The sequence below is a fragment of the Telmatherina bonti genome, assembly GCF_933228915.1.
Source record: "Telmatherina bonti genome assembly, chromosome: 9".
In the NCBI taxonomy this organism is placed as follows: domain Eukaryota; kingdom Metazoa; phylum Chordata; class Actinopteri; order Atheriniformes; family Telmatherinidae; genus Telmatherina; species Telmatherina bonti.
In genome coordinates, this window is record NC_136627.1 from 41,823,530 (window position 1) to 41,842,635 (window position 19,106).

The following is a 19,106-nucleotide window of genomic DNA, read 5'->3' on the forward strand; positions in this document are numbered from 1 at the left end:
AGTAGCACCAGTAGAACCAGTAGCACCAGTAGAACCAGTAGAACCAGTAGAACTAGTAGCACCAGTAGCACCAGTAGAACCAGTAGCACCAGTAGAACCAGTAGCACCAGTAGAACTAGTAGCACCAGTAGCACCAGTAGAACCAGTAGAACCAGTAGCACCAGTAGAACCAGTAGAACCAGTAGCACCAGTAGAACCAGTAGCACCAGTAGAACCAGTAGAACCAGTAGCACCAGTAGAACCAGTAGCACCAGTAGAACCAGTAGAACCAGTAGCACCAGTAGCACCAGTAGAACCAGTAGCACCAGTAGAACCAGTAGAACCAGTAGCACCAGTAGAACCAGTAGAACCAGTAGCACCAGTAGAACCAGTAGAACCAGTAGCACCAGTAGAACCAGTAGCACCAGTAGAACCAGTAGAACCAGTAGCACCAGTAGAACCAGTAGAACCAGTAGCACCAGTAGAACTAGTAGCACCAGTAGCACCAGTAGAACCAGTAGCACCAGTAGAACCAGTAGAACCAGTAGAACTAGTAGCACCAGTAGCACCAGTAGAACCAGTAGCACCAGTAGAACCAGTAGCACCAGTAGAACTAGTAGCACCAGTAGCACCAGTAGAACCAGTAGAACCAGTAGCACCAGTAGAACCAGTAGAACCAGTAGAACCAGTAGCACCAGTAGAACCAGTAGAACCAGTAGCACCAGTAGAACCAGTAGCACCAGTAGAACCAGTAGAACCAGTAGCACCAGTAGCACCAGTAGAACCAGTAGAACCAGTAGCACCAGTAGAACCAGTAGAACCAGTAGCACCAGTAGAACCAGTAGAACCAGTAGCACCAGTAGAACCAGTAGCACCAGTAGAACCAGTAGAACCAGTAGCACCAGTAGAACCAGTAGAACCAGTAGCACCAGTAGAACCAGTAGCACCAGTAGCACCAGTAGAACCAGTAGCACCAGTAGAACCAGTAGAACCAGTAGCACCAGTAGAACCAGTAGAACCAGTAGCACCAGTAGAACCAGTAGAACCAGTAGAACCAGTAGCACCAGTAGAACCAGTAGAACCAGTAGCACCAGTAGCACCAGTAGCACCAGTAGAACCAGTAGCACCAGTAGAACCAGTAGAACCAGTAGCACCAGTAGAACCAGTAGCACCAGTAGAACCAGTAGCACCAGTAGAACCAGTAGAACCAGTAGCACCAGTAGCACCAGTAGAACCAGTAGAACCAGTAGCACCAGTAGAACCAGTAGCACCAGTAGAACCAGTAGCACCAGTAGCACCAGTAGCACCAGTACCACCAGTAGAACCAGTAGAACCAGTAGCACCAGTAGCACCAGTAGAACCAGTAGAACCAGTAGCACCAGTAGAACCAGTAGCACCAGTAGAACCAGTAGAACCAGTAGCACCAGTAGCACCAGTAGAACCAGTAGCACCAGTAGAACCAGTAGAACCAGTAGCACCAGTAGAACCAGTAGCACCAGTAGAACCAGTAGAACCAGTAGCACCAGTAGAACCAGTAGAACCAGTAGCACCAGTACCACCAGTAGAACCAGTAGAACCAGTAGCACCAGTAGAACCAGTAGAACCAGTAGCACCAGTAGCACCAGTAGAACCAGTAGCACCAGTAGAACCAGTAGAACCAGTAGCACCAGTAGAACCAGTAGAACCAGTAGCACCAGTACCACCAGTAGAACCAGTAGAACCAGTAGCACCAGTAGAACCAGTAGAACCAGTAGCACCAGTACCACCAGTAGAACCAGTAGAACCAGTAGCACCAGTAGAACCAGTAGAACCAGTAGCACCAGTAGAACCAGTAGAACCAGTAGCACCAGTAGAACCAGTAGCACCAGTAGAACCAGTAGCACCAGTACCACCAGTAGAACCAGTAGAACCAGTAGCACCAGTAGAACCAGTAGAACCAGTAGCACCAGTAGAACCAGTAGCACCAGTAGCACCAGTAGCACCAGTAGAACCAGTAGCACCAGTAGAACCAGTAGAACCAGTAGCACCAGTAGAACCAGTAGAACCAGTAGCACCAGTACCACCAGTAGAACCAGTAGAACCAGTAGCACCAGTAGAACCAGTAGAACCAGTAGCACCAGTAGCACCAGTAGAACCAGTAGAACCAGTAGCACCAGTAGCACCAGTAGAACCAGTAGCACCAGTAGAACCAGTAGAACCAGTAGCACCAGTAGAACCAGTAGAACCAGTAGCACCAGTAGAACCAGTAGAACCAGTAGCACCAGTACCACCAGTAGAACCAGTAGAACCAGTAGCACCAGTAGAACCAGTAGAACCAGTAGCACCAGTACCACCAGTAGAACCAGTAGAACCAGTAGCACCAGTAGAACCAGTAGAACCAGTAGCACCAGTAGAACCAGTAGAACCAGTAGCACCAGTAGCACCAGTAGAACCAGTAGAACCAGTAGCACCAGTAGCACCAGTAGAACCAGTAGCACCAGTAGAACCAGTAGCACCAGTAGCACCAGTAGAACCAGTAGCACCAGTAGAACCAGTAGCACCAGTAGCACCAGTAGAACCAGTAGAACCAGTAGCACCAGTAGAACCAGTAGAACCAGTAGCACCAGTAGAACCAGTAGCACCAGTACCACCAGTAGAACCAGTAGCACCAGTAGAACCAGTAGCACCAGTAGCACCAGTAGAACCAGTAGCACCAGTAGCACCAGTAGAACCAGTAGCACCAGTAGAACCAGTAGAACCAGTAGCACCAGTAGAACCAGTAGAACCAGTAGAACCAGTAGCACCAGTAGAACCAGTAGCACCAGTAGAACCAGTAGAACCAGTAGCACCAGTAGAACCAGTAGAACCAGTAGCACCAGTAGCACCAGTAGAACCAGTAGCACCAGTAGCACCAGTAGAACCAGTAGCACCAGTAGAACCAGTAGCACCAGTAGCACCAGTAGAACCAGTAGCACCAGTAGAACCAGTAGCACCAGTAGCACCAGTACCACCAGTAGCACCAGTAGAACCAGTAGCACCAGTAGAACCAGTAGAACCAGTAGCACCAGTAGCACCAGTAGAACCAGTAGAACCAGTAGCACCAGTAGAACCAGTAGAACCAGTAGCACCAGTAGAACCAGTAGAACCAGTAGCACCAGTAGCACCAGTAGAACCAGTAGCACCAGTAGAACCAGTAGAACCAGTAGCACCAGTAGCAAGCCGTCCCAGTGTGCAGGTAGGTGTGTGGACATGAACGACCCCGTCGGTCTCCAGGTGGTGGACGGAGAACATGTCCATCCAGACTTCTGCAGTGTCTTCTTGTCTGCTGGAACCCTGGAAGGAACACCATGGAGCCGTGAAGCTCTGACAGACTTGCTACTTCGCTAACTTCCCATCCACTGATGTGGAGCATCATCTCTCTTACTAGATGCTTCACATGGACCTTTTTTTTCCCAGTAAGTCCACTGAGAACCTGTTTTCATTTCCAGTTAGTGTTCTCAATACCTGAATGAAGCACATCATCAAGCTAGTTATCAGTACCTCAACAGAACATATGTGGGCCCTGCTCTTTTTGTTGTTGTTGTAACACAGTTACAGTCCTGTTCATAATCAGAACATATGCAGAAGTGATCCTTCTATTACTTTGATAGTTTCTATTTGTTTTGTTTTCATATCAAGACATCATCTTTGTGGCATACTTGTCAACTCTTTGTCTTCTTCTCTGTAGACCACGCATGGATCAGCCCGACTGCCATTTGCAGAACTGAAGATAGTATGGGTGTAATGTGACAGAATACAGTCGTGTGTACAGTTAGAAGGGAAATGGATCACCATGCCACCCTGCAGGGTTCCTGTGGTCACACCAGGGTGGAGTAGACATGGGTCCATTCAGCACAGTCAACTGCATGTGAGGGAAGTTACTACTATGGGATCAATACATTCCTCCTTTGTCTTTTTGCAGCAAAACATTCCATGTTTAAAGTGTGCTGCATGCCATATAGGAATGCCTGTATGACAGAGGTATTTAGGCAGCTGAGCCCTGCACCACAGATTAGTGAAAGATTTCACAAATTGCTTCCAGCTCATTCTTGAAGTTTCTTGAGAAGCATCCAGACTCATCTGTGCTGTTTCTTACATGTGGAAATTGTGGAGTTTAGGTCTCACATCGGGGTGCAGCATGGGAGCTGTTGTTGCTGCTGCTCCTACCTTATAGTTGCTGAAAAATTCAATCCAGCCATATTTCCACTCTTTCATGCCTGGATATAAATACTGATTCAAATAAATGGTAAATGGACTTCTATAGCGCTTTTCTAGTCATACAGACCACTCAAAGCGCTTTATACTACTTGTCACATTCACCCATTCGCACACACACTCACTCAACACACTCATACCCTGATAGGCACATCGGGGGGCAGTTTGGGGTTCAGTGTCTTGCCCTAGGACACTTTGGCATTTCAGGGGAAGCCTGGAATTGATCCCCCAACTTACCAGTTGAAGGACAACTGCTACAGCCGCCCCTAGTATAATACTATGCCAAAGACTCTTCAAAACCAATTTAGGTTTCGGCCACCGTGTGTGTTCTGATCTAAACTGCATTTAAACTAATTAATGTTGCTTTGATCAGTAAAAACACTTCTGATTTTATCTTGGTTTCCTGTGATTGTGCAAAGTGGTGGACTGGACTACAGGTATAAAAAAAATACTAAATATTTCAGTGTACTTTGTCGGCTTGGACAAAAACATTAGCAATGAAATCACACAGCTGCATGTGCAATTATACACACTGAGGAAACATGATAACATAGGCAGTTTATTTAACTATTTACATTTCACACACACTTCCAAACATCTATTTGTGTACACACACACACACACACAGACACACACACACACACATATATATATATATATATATATATGTCTGTGTGTGTGTGTGTGTACAGTATATGTATATACAATCTCTCTCTCTCTTGAACTGTCAGTGGTCGTGCAGAGAGAAGAAGGCTGGTAAATGTAGCCGAGCTGCTTGTATTCTGCGGTTTTATAGTTTGCCATACATCCTGCCTGGTGTGGGACACGACACTTTCACTTTTTATTAATATAGAAACGCATCCGAGCTCTGTGCCTTAATATGGAGGTGAACTCATCATACAAATAGACTGAAGCCATCCTCTGCCTCTTTAGTGACCGTGGAAGACGTTAAATAAACTATAAATGGTAATTAGAATGCTAATTAATAATTAGTACAGATGAGAGAGATGCTTCCACACGGGTAGTTTAATAAAATTATTGTGCATTATGGTGTTGTTTTATAAGCCACAAATGCGAAGTAAGCAATATATATGTCAATAATAAAATAGTGTCTTTTTAATCTATATCTGAGTGTGTCTCCTGCATTTGGATTTCGTTGCAGACAAGTACACAAGCAGACAGCTTAACAAACACCAGAATGTGCTCATACAGCAAAGACTCGGGGATCAACTGGTGATGTCTGCTCTTAGTCTTTACTGATTGGATGATCACGGTTCAATTTCAGTGGCAGTTCAGAAAGGGGGCTGGGATAATTATCATATAAAAGAAACTCCGTTTTTAACGCGCGTCCAAGTGCCACAAAACGGCGCTTTTTCCGCGCGTTCAATTTTTTGCGGCGTTCAGGGACAGTACAGAACGTCGTTTTTTACGGCGTTTATCGAAACGGCGTGTTTTACGGTGTTTTAGCCATAAAAACGGCGCTTTTAATGCCGTTTTGTGAAGAAAAGCGGCGTATTTTGCGACGTTGTTATGCCAGCGTGCTAATTAAGTTGCGATAATTGGCCCCTTTGGCTTGCCATAGTGTGTAAGCGCGTGCGGCTGAAGCGCGAGCACCAGTGGCATACCAGAGGGATCCGCGCGCGCTGCCTTCAGAGTTAATTAGCCCGGTTCGGATTAACCCGCCGCCCCAGCATGTCGACCGGCTCCGAGGTCCAAAAGCAAGAACCGAACCAGGAGGAGGTGAAAGCGGAGCAGAAGGATGCCGTGGGGGAGGAGGTGAAAGCGGAGCAGAAGGATGCCGTGGGGGAGGAGGTGAAAGCGGAGGAGCAGAAAAGAGAGGATAAGAAAGAGGAGGTAAAGCAGTCCTGGAAGGACTCCATCTACAACCAGAGGACCGGACAGTTCCTGGGCCGAACCGCCAGCAGCTGGGGTAAGACCCGGTCCGGTCACCAGTAAGCCAGGCATATGAAAACCAGAACCGAGCCGGACGAGGATAAGCAGGGTTATACAGTAAAATAAATAAAATGAAATGTATATATATATATATATATATATATATATATATATATATATATATATATATATATATATATATATATATATAATCTATGTATATATGTGTGTGTATACTAGATCTCTGACCACTGCTCTACACTGGAACAGATATATGGTACTACAGTATGATTATGTGGTACTACAGTATGATTATGTGGTACTACAGTATGATTATGTGGTACTACAGTATGATTATATGGTACTACAGTATGATTATGTGGTACTACAGTATGATTATGTGGTACTACAGTATGATTATGTGGTACTACAGTATGATTATATGGTACTACAGTATGATTATGTGGTACTACAGTATGATTATGTGGTACTACAGTATGATTATGTGGTACTACAGTATGATTATGTGGTACTACAGTATGATCATATGGTACTACAGTATGATTATGTGGTACTACAGTATGATTATGTGGTACTCCAGTATGATTATGTGGTACTACAGTATGATTATATGGTACTACAGTATGATTATGTGGTACTACAGTATGATTATGTGGTACTACAGTATGATTATGTGGTACTACAGTATGATTATGTGGTACTACAGTATGATCATATGGTACTACAGTATGATTATGTGGTACTACAGTATGATTATGTGGTACTCCAGTATGATTATATGGTACTACAGTATGATTATGTGGTACTACAGTATGATTATATGGTACTACAGTATGATTATGTGGTACTACAGTATGATTATATGGTACTACAGTATGATTATGTGGTACTACAGTATGATTATGTGGTACTACAGTATGATTATATGGTACTACAGTATGATTATGTGGTACTACAGTATGATTATATGGTACTACAGTATGATTATGTGGTACTACAGTATGATTATGTGGTACTACAGTATGATTATGTGGTACTACAGTATGATTATATGGTACTACAGTATGATTATGTGGTACTACAGTATGATTATGTGGTACTACAGTATGATTATGTGGTACTACAGTATGATTATATGGTACTACAGTATGATTATGTGGTACTACAGTATGATTATGTGGTACTACAGTATGATTATGTGGTACTACAGTATGATTATGTGGTACTACAGTATGATCATATGGTACTACAGTATGATTATGTGGTACTACAGTATGATTATGTGGTACTCCAGTATGATTATGTGGTACTACAGTATGATTATATGGTACTACAGTATGATTATGTGGTACTACAGTATGATTATGTGGTACTACAGTATGATTATGTGGTACTACAGTATGATTATGTGGTACTACAGTATGATTATGTGGTACTACAGTATGATCATATGGTACTACAGTATGATTATGTGGTACTACAGTATGATTATGTGGTACTCCAGTATGATTATATGGTACTACAGTATGATTATGTGGTACTACAGTATGATTATATGGTACTACAGTATGATTATGTGGTACTACAGTATGATTATATGGTACTACAGTATGATTATGTGGTACTACAGTATGATTATGTGGTACTACAGTATGATTATGTGGTACTACAGTATGATTATGTGGTACTACAGTATGATTATATGGTACTACAGTATGATTATGTGGTACTACAGTATGATTATATGGTACTACAGTATGATTATGTGGTACTACAGTATGATTATATGGTACTACAGTATGATTATGTGGTACTACAGTATGATTATGTGGTACTACAGTATGATTATGTGGTACTACAGTATGATTATATGGTACTACAGTATGATTATGTGGTACTACAGTATGATTATGTGGTACTACAGTATGATTATATGGTACTACAGTATGATTATATGGTACTACAGTATGATTATATGGTACTACAGTATGATTATGTGGTACTACAGTATGATTATGTGGTACTACAGTATGATTATATGGTACTACAGTATGATTATGTGGTACTACAGTATGATTATGTGGTACTACAGTATGATTATGTGGTACTACAGTATGATTATATGGTACTACAGTATGATTATGTGGTACTACAGTATGATTATGTGGTACTACAGTATGATTATGTGGTACTACAGTATGATTATATGGTACTACAGTATGATTATGTGGTACTACAGTATGATTATATGGTACTACAGTATGATTATGTGGTACTACAGTATGATTATGTGGTACTACAGTATGATTATGTGGTACTACAGTATGATTATATGGTACTACAGTATGATTATGTGGTACTACAGTATGATTATGTGGTACTACAGTATGATTATGTGGTACTACAGTATGATTATGTGGTACTACAGTATGATTATATGGTACTACAGTATGATTATGTGGTACTACAGTATGATTATGTGGTACTACAGTATGATTATATGGTACTACAGTATGATTATATGGTACTACAGTATGATTATGTGGTACTACAGTATGATTATGTGGTACTACAGTATGATTATATGGTACTACAGTATGATTATGTGGTACTACAGTATGATTATGTGGTACTACAGTATGATTATATGGTACTACAGTATGATTATGTGGTACTACAGTATGATTATGTGGTACTACAGTATGATTATGTGGTACTACAGTATGATTATGTGGTACTACAGTATGATTATGTGGTACTACAGTATGATCATATGGTACTACAGTATGATTATGTGGTACTACAGTATGATTATGTGGTACTACAGTATGATTATGTGGTACTACAGTATGATCATATGGTACTACAGTATGATTATGTGGTACTACAGTATGATTATGTGGTACTACAGTATGATTATGTGGTACTACAGTATGATTATATGGTACTACAGTATGATTATATGGTACTACAGTATGATCATGTGGTACTACAGTATGATTATATGGTACTACAGTATGATCATGTGGTACTACAGTATGATTATATGGTACTACAGTATGATTATGTGGTACTACAGTATGATTATGTGGTACTACAGTATGATTATGTGGTACTACAGTATGATTATGTGGTACTACAGTATGATTATGTGGTACTACAGTATGATCATATGGTACTACAGTATGATTATGTGGTACTACAGTATGATTATATGGTACTACAGTATGATTATGTGGTACTACAGTATGATTATATGGTACTACAGTATGATTATGTGGTACTACAGTATGATTATGTGGTACTACAGTATGATTATGTGGTACTACAGTATGATTATATGGTACTACAGTATGATTATATGGTACTACAGTATGATTATGTGGTACTACAGTATGATTATGTGGTACTACATTATGATTATATGGTACTACAGTATGATTATGTGGTACTACAGTATGATTATATGGTACTACAGTATGATTATATGGTACTACAGTATGATTATATGGTACTACAGTATGATTATGTGGTACTACAGTATGATCATGTGGTACTACAGTATGATTATATGGTACTACAGTATGATCATGTGGTACTACAGTATGATTATGTGGTACTACAGTATGATCATATGGTACTACAGTATGATTATGTGGTACTACAGTATGATTATATGGTACTACAGTATGATTATGTGGTACTACAGTATGATTATATGGTACTACAGTATGATTATATGGTACTACAGTATGATTATGTGGTACTACAGTATGATCATGTGGTACTACAGTATGATTATATGGTACTACAGTATGATCATGTGGTACTACAGTATGATTATGTGGTACTACAGTATGATCATATGGTACTACAGTATGATTATGTGGTACTACAGTATGATTATATGGTACTACAGTATGATCATGTGGTACTACAGTATGATCATGTGGTACTACAGTATGATTATGTGGTACTACAGTATGATTATATGGTACTACAGTATGATTATGTGGTACTACAGTATGATTATGTGGTACTACAGTATGATTATGTGGTACTACAGTATGATTATGTGGTACTACAGTATGATGATATGGTACTACAGTATGATTATGTGGTACTACAGTATGATTATATGGTACTACAGTATGATTATATGGTACTACAGTATGATCATATGGTACTACAGTATGATCATGTGGTACTACAGTATGATTATATGGTACTACAGTATGATTATATGGTACTACAGTATGATTATGTGGTACTACAGTATGATTATGTGGTACTACAGTATGATTATGTGGTACTACAGTATGATTATATGGTACTACAGTATGATTATGTGGTACTACAGTATGATTATATGGTACTACAGTATGATTATGTGGTACTACAGTATGATTATGTGGTACTACAGTATGATTATATGGTACTACATTATGATTATATGGTACTACAGTATGATTATGTGGTACTACAGTATGATTATATGGTACTACAGTATGATTATATGGTACTACAGTATGATTATGTGGTACTACAGTATGATTATGTGGTACTACAGTATGATTATATGGTACTACAGTATGATTATGTGGTACTACAGTATGATTATGTGGTACTACAGTATGATTATGTGGTACTACAGTATGATTATATGGTACTACAGTATGATTATGTGGTACTACATTATGATTATATGGTACTACAGTATGATTATGTGGTACTACAGTATGATTATGTGGTACTACAGTATGATTATATGGTACTACAGTATGATTATATGGTACTACAGTATGATTATGTGGTACTACAGTATGATTATATGGTACTACAGTATGATCATGTGGTACTACAGTATGATTATGTGGTACTACAGTATGATTATGTGGTACTACAGTATGATTATATGGTACTACAGTATGATTATGTGGTACTACAGTATGATCATGTGGTACTACAGTATGATTATGTGGTACTACAGTATGATTATATGGTACTACAGTATGATTATGTGGTACTACAGTATGATTATGTGGTACTACAGTATGATTATATGGTACTACAGTATGATTATGTGGTACTACAGTATGATTATGTGGTACTACAGTATGATTATATGGTACTACAGTATGATTATGTGGTACTACAGTATGATTATGTGGTACTACAGTATGATTATATGGTACTACAGTATGATTATGTGGTACTACAGTATGATTATGTGGTACTACAGTATGATTATATGGTACTACAGTATGATTATGTGGTACTACAGTATGATTATATGGTACTACAGTATGATTATGTGGTACTACAGTATGATTATATGGTACTACAGTATGATTATGTGGTACTACAGTATGATTATGTGGTACTACAGTATGATTATGTGGTACTACAGTATGATTATGTGGTACTACAGTATGATTATGTGGTACTACAGTATGATTATGTGGTACTACAGTATGATTATGTGGTACTACAGTATGATTATGTGGTACTACAGTATGATTATATGGTACTACAGTATGATTATGTGGTACTACAGTATGATTATATGGTACTACAGTATGATTATGTGGTACTACAGTATGATTATATGGTACTACAGTATGATTATGTGGTACTACAGTATGATTATGTGGTACTACAGTATGATTATGTGGTACTACAGTATGATTATATGGTACTACAGTATGATTATATGGTACTACAGTATGATTATGTGGTACTACAGTATGATTATGTGGTACTACAGTATGATTATATGGTACTACAGTATGATTATGTGGTACTACAGTATGATTATATGGTACTACAGTATGATTATGTGGTACTACAGTATGATTATATGGTACTACAGTATGATTATGTGGTACTACAGTATGATTATGTGGTACTACAGTATGATTATGTGGTACTACATTATGATTATATGGTACTACAGTATGATTATGTGGTACTACAGTATGATTATGTGGTACTACATTATGATTATATGGTACTACAGTATGATTATGTGGTACTACATTATGATTATATGGTACTACAGTATGATTATGTGGTACTACAGTATGATCATGTGGTACTACAGTATGATTATGTGGTACTACATTATGATTATATGGTACTACAGTATGATTATGTGGTACTACATTATGATTATATGGTACTACAGTATGATTATGTGGTACTACAGTATGATTATGTGGTACTACAGTATGATTATGGTACTACAGTATGATTATGTGGTACTACAGTATGATTATATGGTACTACAGTATGATTATGTACTACAGTATGATTATGTGGTACTACAGTATGATTATGTGGTACTACAGTATGATTATATGGTACTACAGTATGATTATGTGGTACTACAGTATGATTATATGGTACTACAGTATGATTATATGGTACTACAGTATGATTATGTGGTACTACAGTATGATTATGTGGTACTACATTATGATTATATGGTACTACAGTATGATTATGTGGTACTACAGTATGATTATGTGGTACTACAGTATGATTATATGGTACTACAGTATGATTATGTGGTACTACAGTATGATTATGTGGTACTACAGTATGATTATGTGGTACTACAGTATGATTATGTGGTACTACAGTATGATTATATGGTACTACAGTATGATTATGTGGTACTACAGTATGATTATGTGGTACTACAGTATGATTATATGGTACTACAGTATGATTATATGGTACTACAGTATGATTATGTGGTACTACAGTATGATTATGTGGTACTACATTATGATTATATGGTACTACAGTATGATTATGTGGTACTACAGTATGATTATGTGGTACTACAGTATGATTATGTGGTACTACAGTATGATTATGTGGTACTACAGTATGATTATGTGGTACTACAGTATGATTATGTGGTACTACAGTATGATTATATGGTACTACAGTATGATTATGTGGTACTCCAGTATGATTATATGGTACTACAGTATGATTATGTGGTACTACAGTATGATTATATGGTACTACAGTATGATTATGTGGTACTACAGTATGATTATATGGTACTACAGTATGATTATGTGGTACTACAGTATGATTATGTGGTACTACAGTATGATTATGTGGTACTACAGTATGATTATGTGGTACTACAGTATGATTATATGGTACTACAGTATGATTATGTGGTACTCCAGTATGATTATATGGTACTACAGTATGATTATGTGGTACTACAGTATGATTATATGGTACTACAGTATGATTATGTGGTACTACAGTATGATTATGTGGTACTACAGTATGATTATATGGTACTACAGTATGATTATGTGGTACTACAGTATGATTATGTGGTACTACAGTATGATTATGTGGTACTACAGTATGATTATATGGTACTACAGTATGATTATGTGGTACTACAGTATGATTATATGGTACTACAGTATGATTATGTGGTACTACAGTATGATTATGTGGTACTACAGTATGATTATGTGGTACTACAGTATGATTATATGGTACTACAGTATGATTATGTGGTACTACAGTATGATTATGTGGTACTACATTATGATTATATGGTACTACAGTATGATTATATGGTACTACAGTATGATTATATGGTACTACAGTATGATTATGTGGTACTACAGTATGATTATGTGGTACTACAGTATGATTATGTGGTACTACAGTATGATTATATGGTACTACAGTATGATTATGTGGTACTACAGTATGATTATGTGGTACTACAGTATGATTATGTGGTACTACAGTATGATTATGTGGTACTACAGTATGATTATATGGTACTACAGTATGATTATGTGGTACTACAGTATGATTATGTGGTACTACAGTATGATTATGTGGTACTACAGTATGATTATGTGGTACTACAGTATGATTATATGGTACTACAGTATGATTATGTGGTACTACAGTATGATTATGTGGTACTACAGTATGATTATGTGGTACTACAGTATGATTATGTGGTACTACAGTATGATTATGTGGTACTACAGTATGATTATGTGGTACTACATTATGATTATGTGGTACTACAGTATGATTATGTGGTACTACAGTATGATTATATGGTACTACAGTATGATTATGTGGTACTACAGTATGATTATGTGGTACTACAGTATGATTATGTGGTACTACAGTATGATTATGTGGTACTACAGTATGATTATGTGGTACTACAGTATGATTATATGGTACTACAGTATGATTATATGGTACTACAGTATGATTATGTGGTACTACAGTATGATTATGTGGTACTACAGTATGATTATGTGGTACTACAGTATTACACTGATGTGTTTGCTGTACTACAGATTTATTCTGGGTCATACATGGTATTACAGTACCTTACTGGAGTGTATCAGAAACCACAGTACTCCTGGGACGTGGCATTATTTGGTTGTTGTACCGACATTTAGGTAAAGAGACGGTTATGGAGTCATGTTATGTGGGGGGGGGGTTCTGTCTTTTTGTGTGTGTGCGTGAGTGAAAGAGAACATGTGCTGTTTTTAAATTGGTTTTAAACAATGTTATTCATTTTTCTTTGCGGTTTGCTTCATTTGTAATCTTTATGACTTGGATTTATCATGTAAAGACTTTGTGTCGCCTCTGGCATGAAAAGTGCTTTAGAAATTAAGTTTGATCTGATTTGAAAAATCATTTGGCCCACATCTGGCCTGGATGTGGATTTTCCAGCTGTGATGTAGCCCCCTTGTAGGCCAGATCGGTTCTGGCCTGGTTCCAGCCCAACATTGGGTCAGATCGGTACAGTTCCATCCTGGATGAGATAAAACTGATTGAAAAACCCTGCAATGGCCCAATAACAGCTGTATTTCAGGAATCTGTTTTTTCTATATACTATATGTAAAATCTCATCTTCATACAGAAATATTCTAAAAGATTAACTTTCGAGAAATGTTTCTGTCTTGGTCACAAATGGAAAACAAGGCCCACCAGTACAACGGAGGTGAGAACTGTCTTTTAGACACACACACAAAATGTGAAGCACTGTTTTCCCTGCACAGTGAAGCAGTTTACATCATCATCATAACCAAGGATGAGAGGAAAAAGCCAGATGTGATATCAGTTGTTCACTGCATCTCGTCTCCATCTGGAGAGAGAAAAAGAGAGAGAGAAAGAAAAAAAAGAAGAAAGAATGAGAAAGAGAACAACCTACATACATTTGCATGTATATCAGCACACATACACACCCACTTATATATACACACATCCATACACCTATACACACTGGAGTTATGTTCCCCCTGCGGGAGGACGAAGCCATCAACTATCAGGAAAACCCAGAGCTCACAAGTTAGATCAGACATACAGGAAGAAAACCAGCCGATGTTAGTAAATGAACCTGCAGGCGACTCAGTGACTGTGTCACATGCAGAACATACAGAGTGGAACGTGTTCAGAGAAGAGTGAGCATGCCAATGTGGCCCCGCCCACACAATGTGGCCCCGCCCACACAATGTGGCCCCGCCCACACACAGGCAAGAGGAAGGCCCGGAGAACCCCGAGGCTGGAGCAGCTGGTGGCCGTCCCTAAGCACAGATCCCAACCCCCCCCCCCCCCGCTCCGGAGCCAGCCATGCATCCACCCAGGAGGTGGCAGAAGGGGGGCCCCAGCAGAGCCCCCATGGTCAGGGGGAACAGGCCCTAGCAGACCTGGCCCGGGCACCGGCCACCCAGGGCAGACAGAGTGCGGGCCCCAGGACCCCAGGAGCCCGAAGGCAACCCCCCCCACCCCCGTAGGCAGAAGGTACAGCCCACGCCAATGGAGAACCAAGACACCCAGACCGCCACCGAATGGCAGCCAGGCCGTGCTCCCCGGGCACCAAGGCCCTTTCACCCCTCCCACACACTCACATACACTCACACACACACACACACACACACACACAATCGATCATGTTGCTTACAGACACCCCATCTCGCACTCCCCCACCCCTCTGCCATCCCCCCCATTCACACTCACACCCCATAACATCCCGCCTCACACACTCCCCTCGACACACCCTCACACTCATCACACGCCCCCTACTCAGTCCCCATCCACACACACTTCTGCTTTACACTCACCCCCCCCCCCGTTCCCCTTTTACACTGTCCCCCTATACATGCCCACACTCCGACCCCATCCCTCCACCTCGCTCCACCTCTATACACCCACACACACCCCATCACATACTCTACACACATACACACCCCCTAACGCCCCTTCCATCCGGCCTCATATTCCTTATACACACTACATCATGCACGCATCCATCTCATTGTGTCCCCCCTAACACGCCTCTTCCCATACCCCAGCCATCCTCATCCCATTGCCCACCCACTTACCTGAATTTTTTCCCCCTTATTTCTCCCCCCCACCCACACACACACACACACACACACACACACACACACCTCTCACCTTCCATTTATAACTTCACCCGTTCGCTCACAGTCGCCCTCCTCTCTCCTTCCCAACATGCCCCGAGTGCGATGCCCCATGGGGACAGAGGGCAGGCAGGCCCTGACAAAGGCCCCCATGACCACCGCCCACCACCCCCAGTGCCCCCCATCCCCCACAGATGCAACAGACCAGCACCCCCTCAGGGCCAGCAGTGCCCACTCCCAGCCAAGCCAGCTGGGGCCCAGGTCTGTTTTGTGTTGTGGTGACTAAATGTGATTAAAACTGAGAGGTGAGCAGATACTGGGTGCAGTGATCAAGACCACCTTGATGGCCTTTCTCACCACCTGCGCACCGTGCCCACCCCCCAACGCCCTACCTGTGTGTGATGGAGAGCGGGGAAGGAGAAGGGACCGGGGATTTTTGTCCAGAGGGAAGTGGGTTCTTCCTCCAGAAGATGAGCCGCCAGCGGCACCAGGCACCCCCCCCCCCCCCCCCATCCAGGGCCCGGAAGGACCAGGACAAGCCAGGGACACTTGTGAACAAATGAGAATTCTTCACCTCTTGTGTTGCATCAATTCTAGAGGTAAAGCAGCAGTTTGGTTCCAAAATGAGGTGATGGTTCGAGATTAGGGACAACAGCGCTTGTCACAGGTGAACAGGACACGTTTCCATTTAGTACCATTCCTCCACTACCTTTTCAGCTGTACAACAGGTTTCCTCCTGGGCATGGAGGCACCTCCACCTGCCTCCATCTGCCCGATGGCCGCTACACCACGTCTGGCTGTGGAGAACATCGTTCTGTTCCTCTGCTCTGGGTTGGGAAAAGGAGCGGACCCGACCTGTCAGTCCCTTCCCTTTGGAAGGTGCCGGACTGGAGTCCAGAGTCTCCATGTTCCATGTCCACCAGCAGGGACAGATAAGCCACATTGGGGAGCATTTTATATCCAACCATCACTTCATGTTCTGTATCTGCAGGTGGAGGAAACACCTGAGCAGCCTGATGATGGGCTGTTGTCATGGCGACCGCCTCCTTTTACCTGCAGGTCTTCATGTAGAGCTTTATTAGTATGGCAGTAAGGAGCTGTCTGAGTTGGAAGGGAGGGTATAGGAAACCTGCTCACACAGCTGTGTAGGGCTGACGCGTCTCAGCTTTCTGTGCTAGGAAACCAGCTTTGGAGCCTCTTGAGAGTCATGCGGAAGGAGGGCTGAGAATTTGACCAGGAAGTGGTCTGAGAGGTGCAGTGGGGTGACTGACAGATCCGCTGGGGATCAGTTTTTGGTCAGTACCAGATCAATAGTGCTTTGTGTGTTGGAGGAGACTGAAGGCAAGATTTAAAGGCACGATTGCAGCTATTAGCTCCGTATCCCCTCCCTCTCGTGTAGATTCTGCTGTTTTGTCAGAGAGCTCAGTTGTTCTTGAGCACTTTGATCAGGTGACACTTTCTGTACTCTCTGACATGGTTTTTGGCATAAAACCTTCTTTTTGTCCCCTTGCTAGTTGTCACCCTGCTGTTATTAAAAGTAATTTTAGCTTTGCCGGCCCTATCATTATGTCCATGATGAATTCCTGTCCTCAGGCTGTGTTCCTGCTGCCTTTAAGCTCTTGAGCAGCCTCTTCTAAAGAAACCTGACGTGGATCCATTGGTTGTGTTCCACTACAGGTTGATTCTAAGTTACCATTTTATCTAAAGGTTTAGAAAGGATAGCGTCCATACAGTTACGGGCACTCTTAGAGTCTGGTAAGGTTTTAGAGAAATTTCAGTCTGGTTTTAAACCTCTCCACAGGACTGAAACTGCACTTTTACTCGACTTTTACAGGAGTCCAACTGTTTGGATTCTTTTGGACCAAACTGCAGCCTTTGACACAGTTGACCACCAAACCCTCCTGTCACGCTAATCTTGGAGAGCTTTCTTCAGCTGCAGCCCCTCTCAGTTATGGGATTCCACAGGGGTCCATTTTCGGTCCACTTCTTTTCTCCCTGTATACGTTACCCCGGGGTTTTACTTATCAGAGGCATGATATTGCTTATCATTGCTTTGCTGACGACATTTAGATCTATTTACTCTGAAACCACAGAGGGATTCTCTGAATAACCTCCTCAGCTGCTTGTATGATCTAAAAGGATTTAAACTTTATTCACTTAAATAAAGAAAAAACTCATTGTGGTGTTTGGAAGCTCTTTGCTTTTAAAAGGTACTGTCAGTCTTCTTAGTCTGCTTTCCTCATATTGTTGGACCCATGCAAACAATCTGGGTGTCATTATCAACGATTCCTTTTAATTTCCATGGGCAGGTTGACTCTGGAGTTAAAAGTGTTTTCTTTCATTAAAAGCTGATTGGCAAATTAAAGCCTTATCTTCCCAACCTGCCCTAGAGAACATTGTCCACCTGCTCATGATGTCCCATTGAGATTATTGCAACTCTCTTTATTTTGGTATTGATCAGCTGACTTTGGACCAACTGCAGCTTGCCCAAAATACTGCAGCTCAATTGCTTACAGTTACAAGATGATA

General features: G+C 41.0%; 1 protein-coding gene across 1 annotated transcript in view; it reads left to right on the top strand.

Annotated features, from left to right (window-relative positions):
* Window positions 1-5,904: 5,904 nt before the first annotated feature.
* The window catches only part of LOC306760309 (sodium/potassium-transporting ATPase subunit beta-3-like), a gene marked incomplete at its 5' end in the record, with an annotated part of 31,273 nt that continues 18,071 nt past the window's right edge, over window positions 5,905-19,106 (top strand). The window contains one exon of the mRNA XM_079246109.1: window positions 5,905-6,142. Coding sequence (XP_079102235.1) covers window positions 5,905-6,142 — 238 coding nt within the window. The remainder of the gene's footprint in view (window positions 6,143-19,106) is intronic.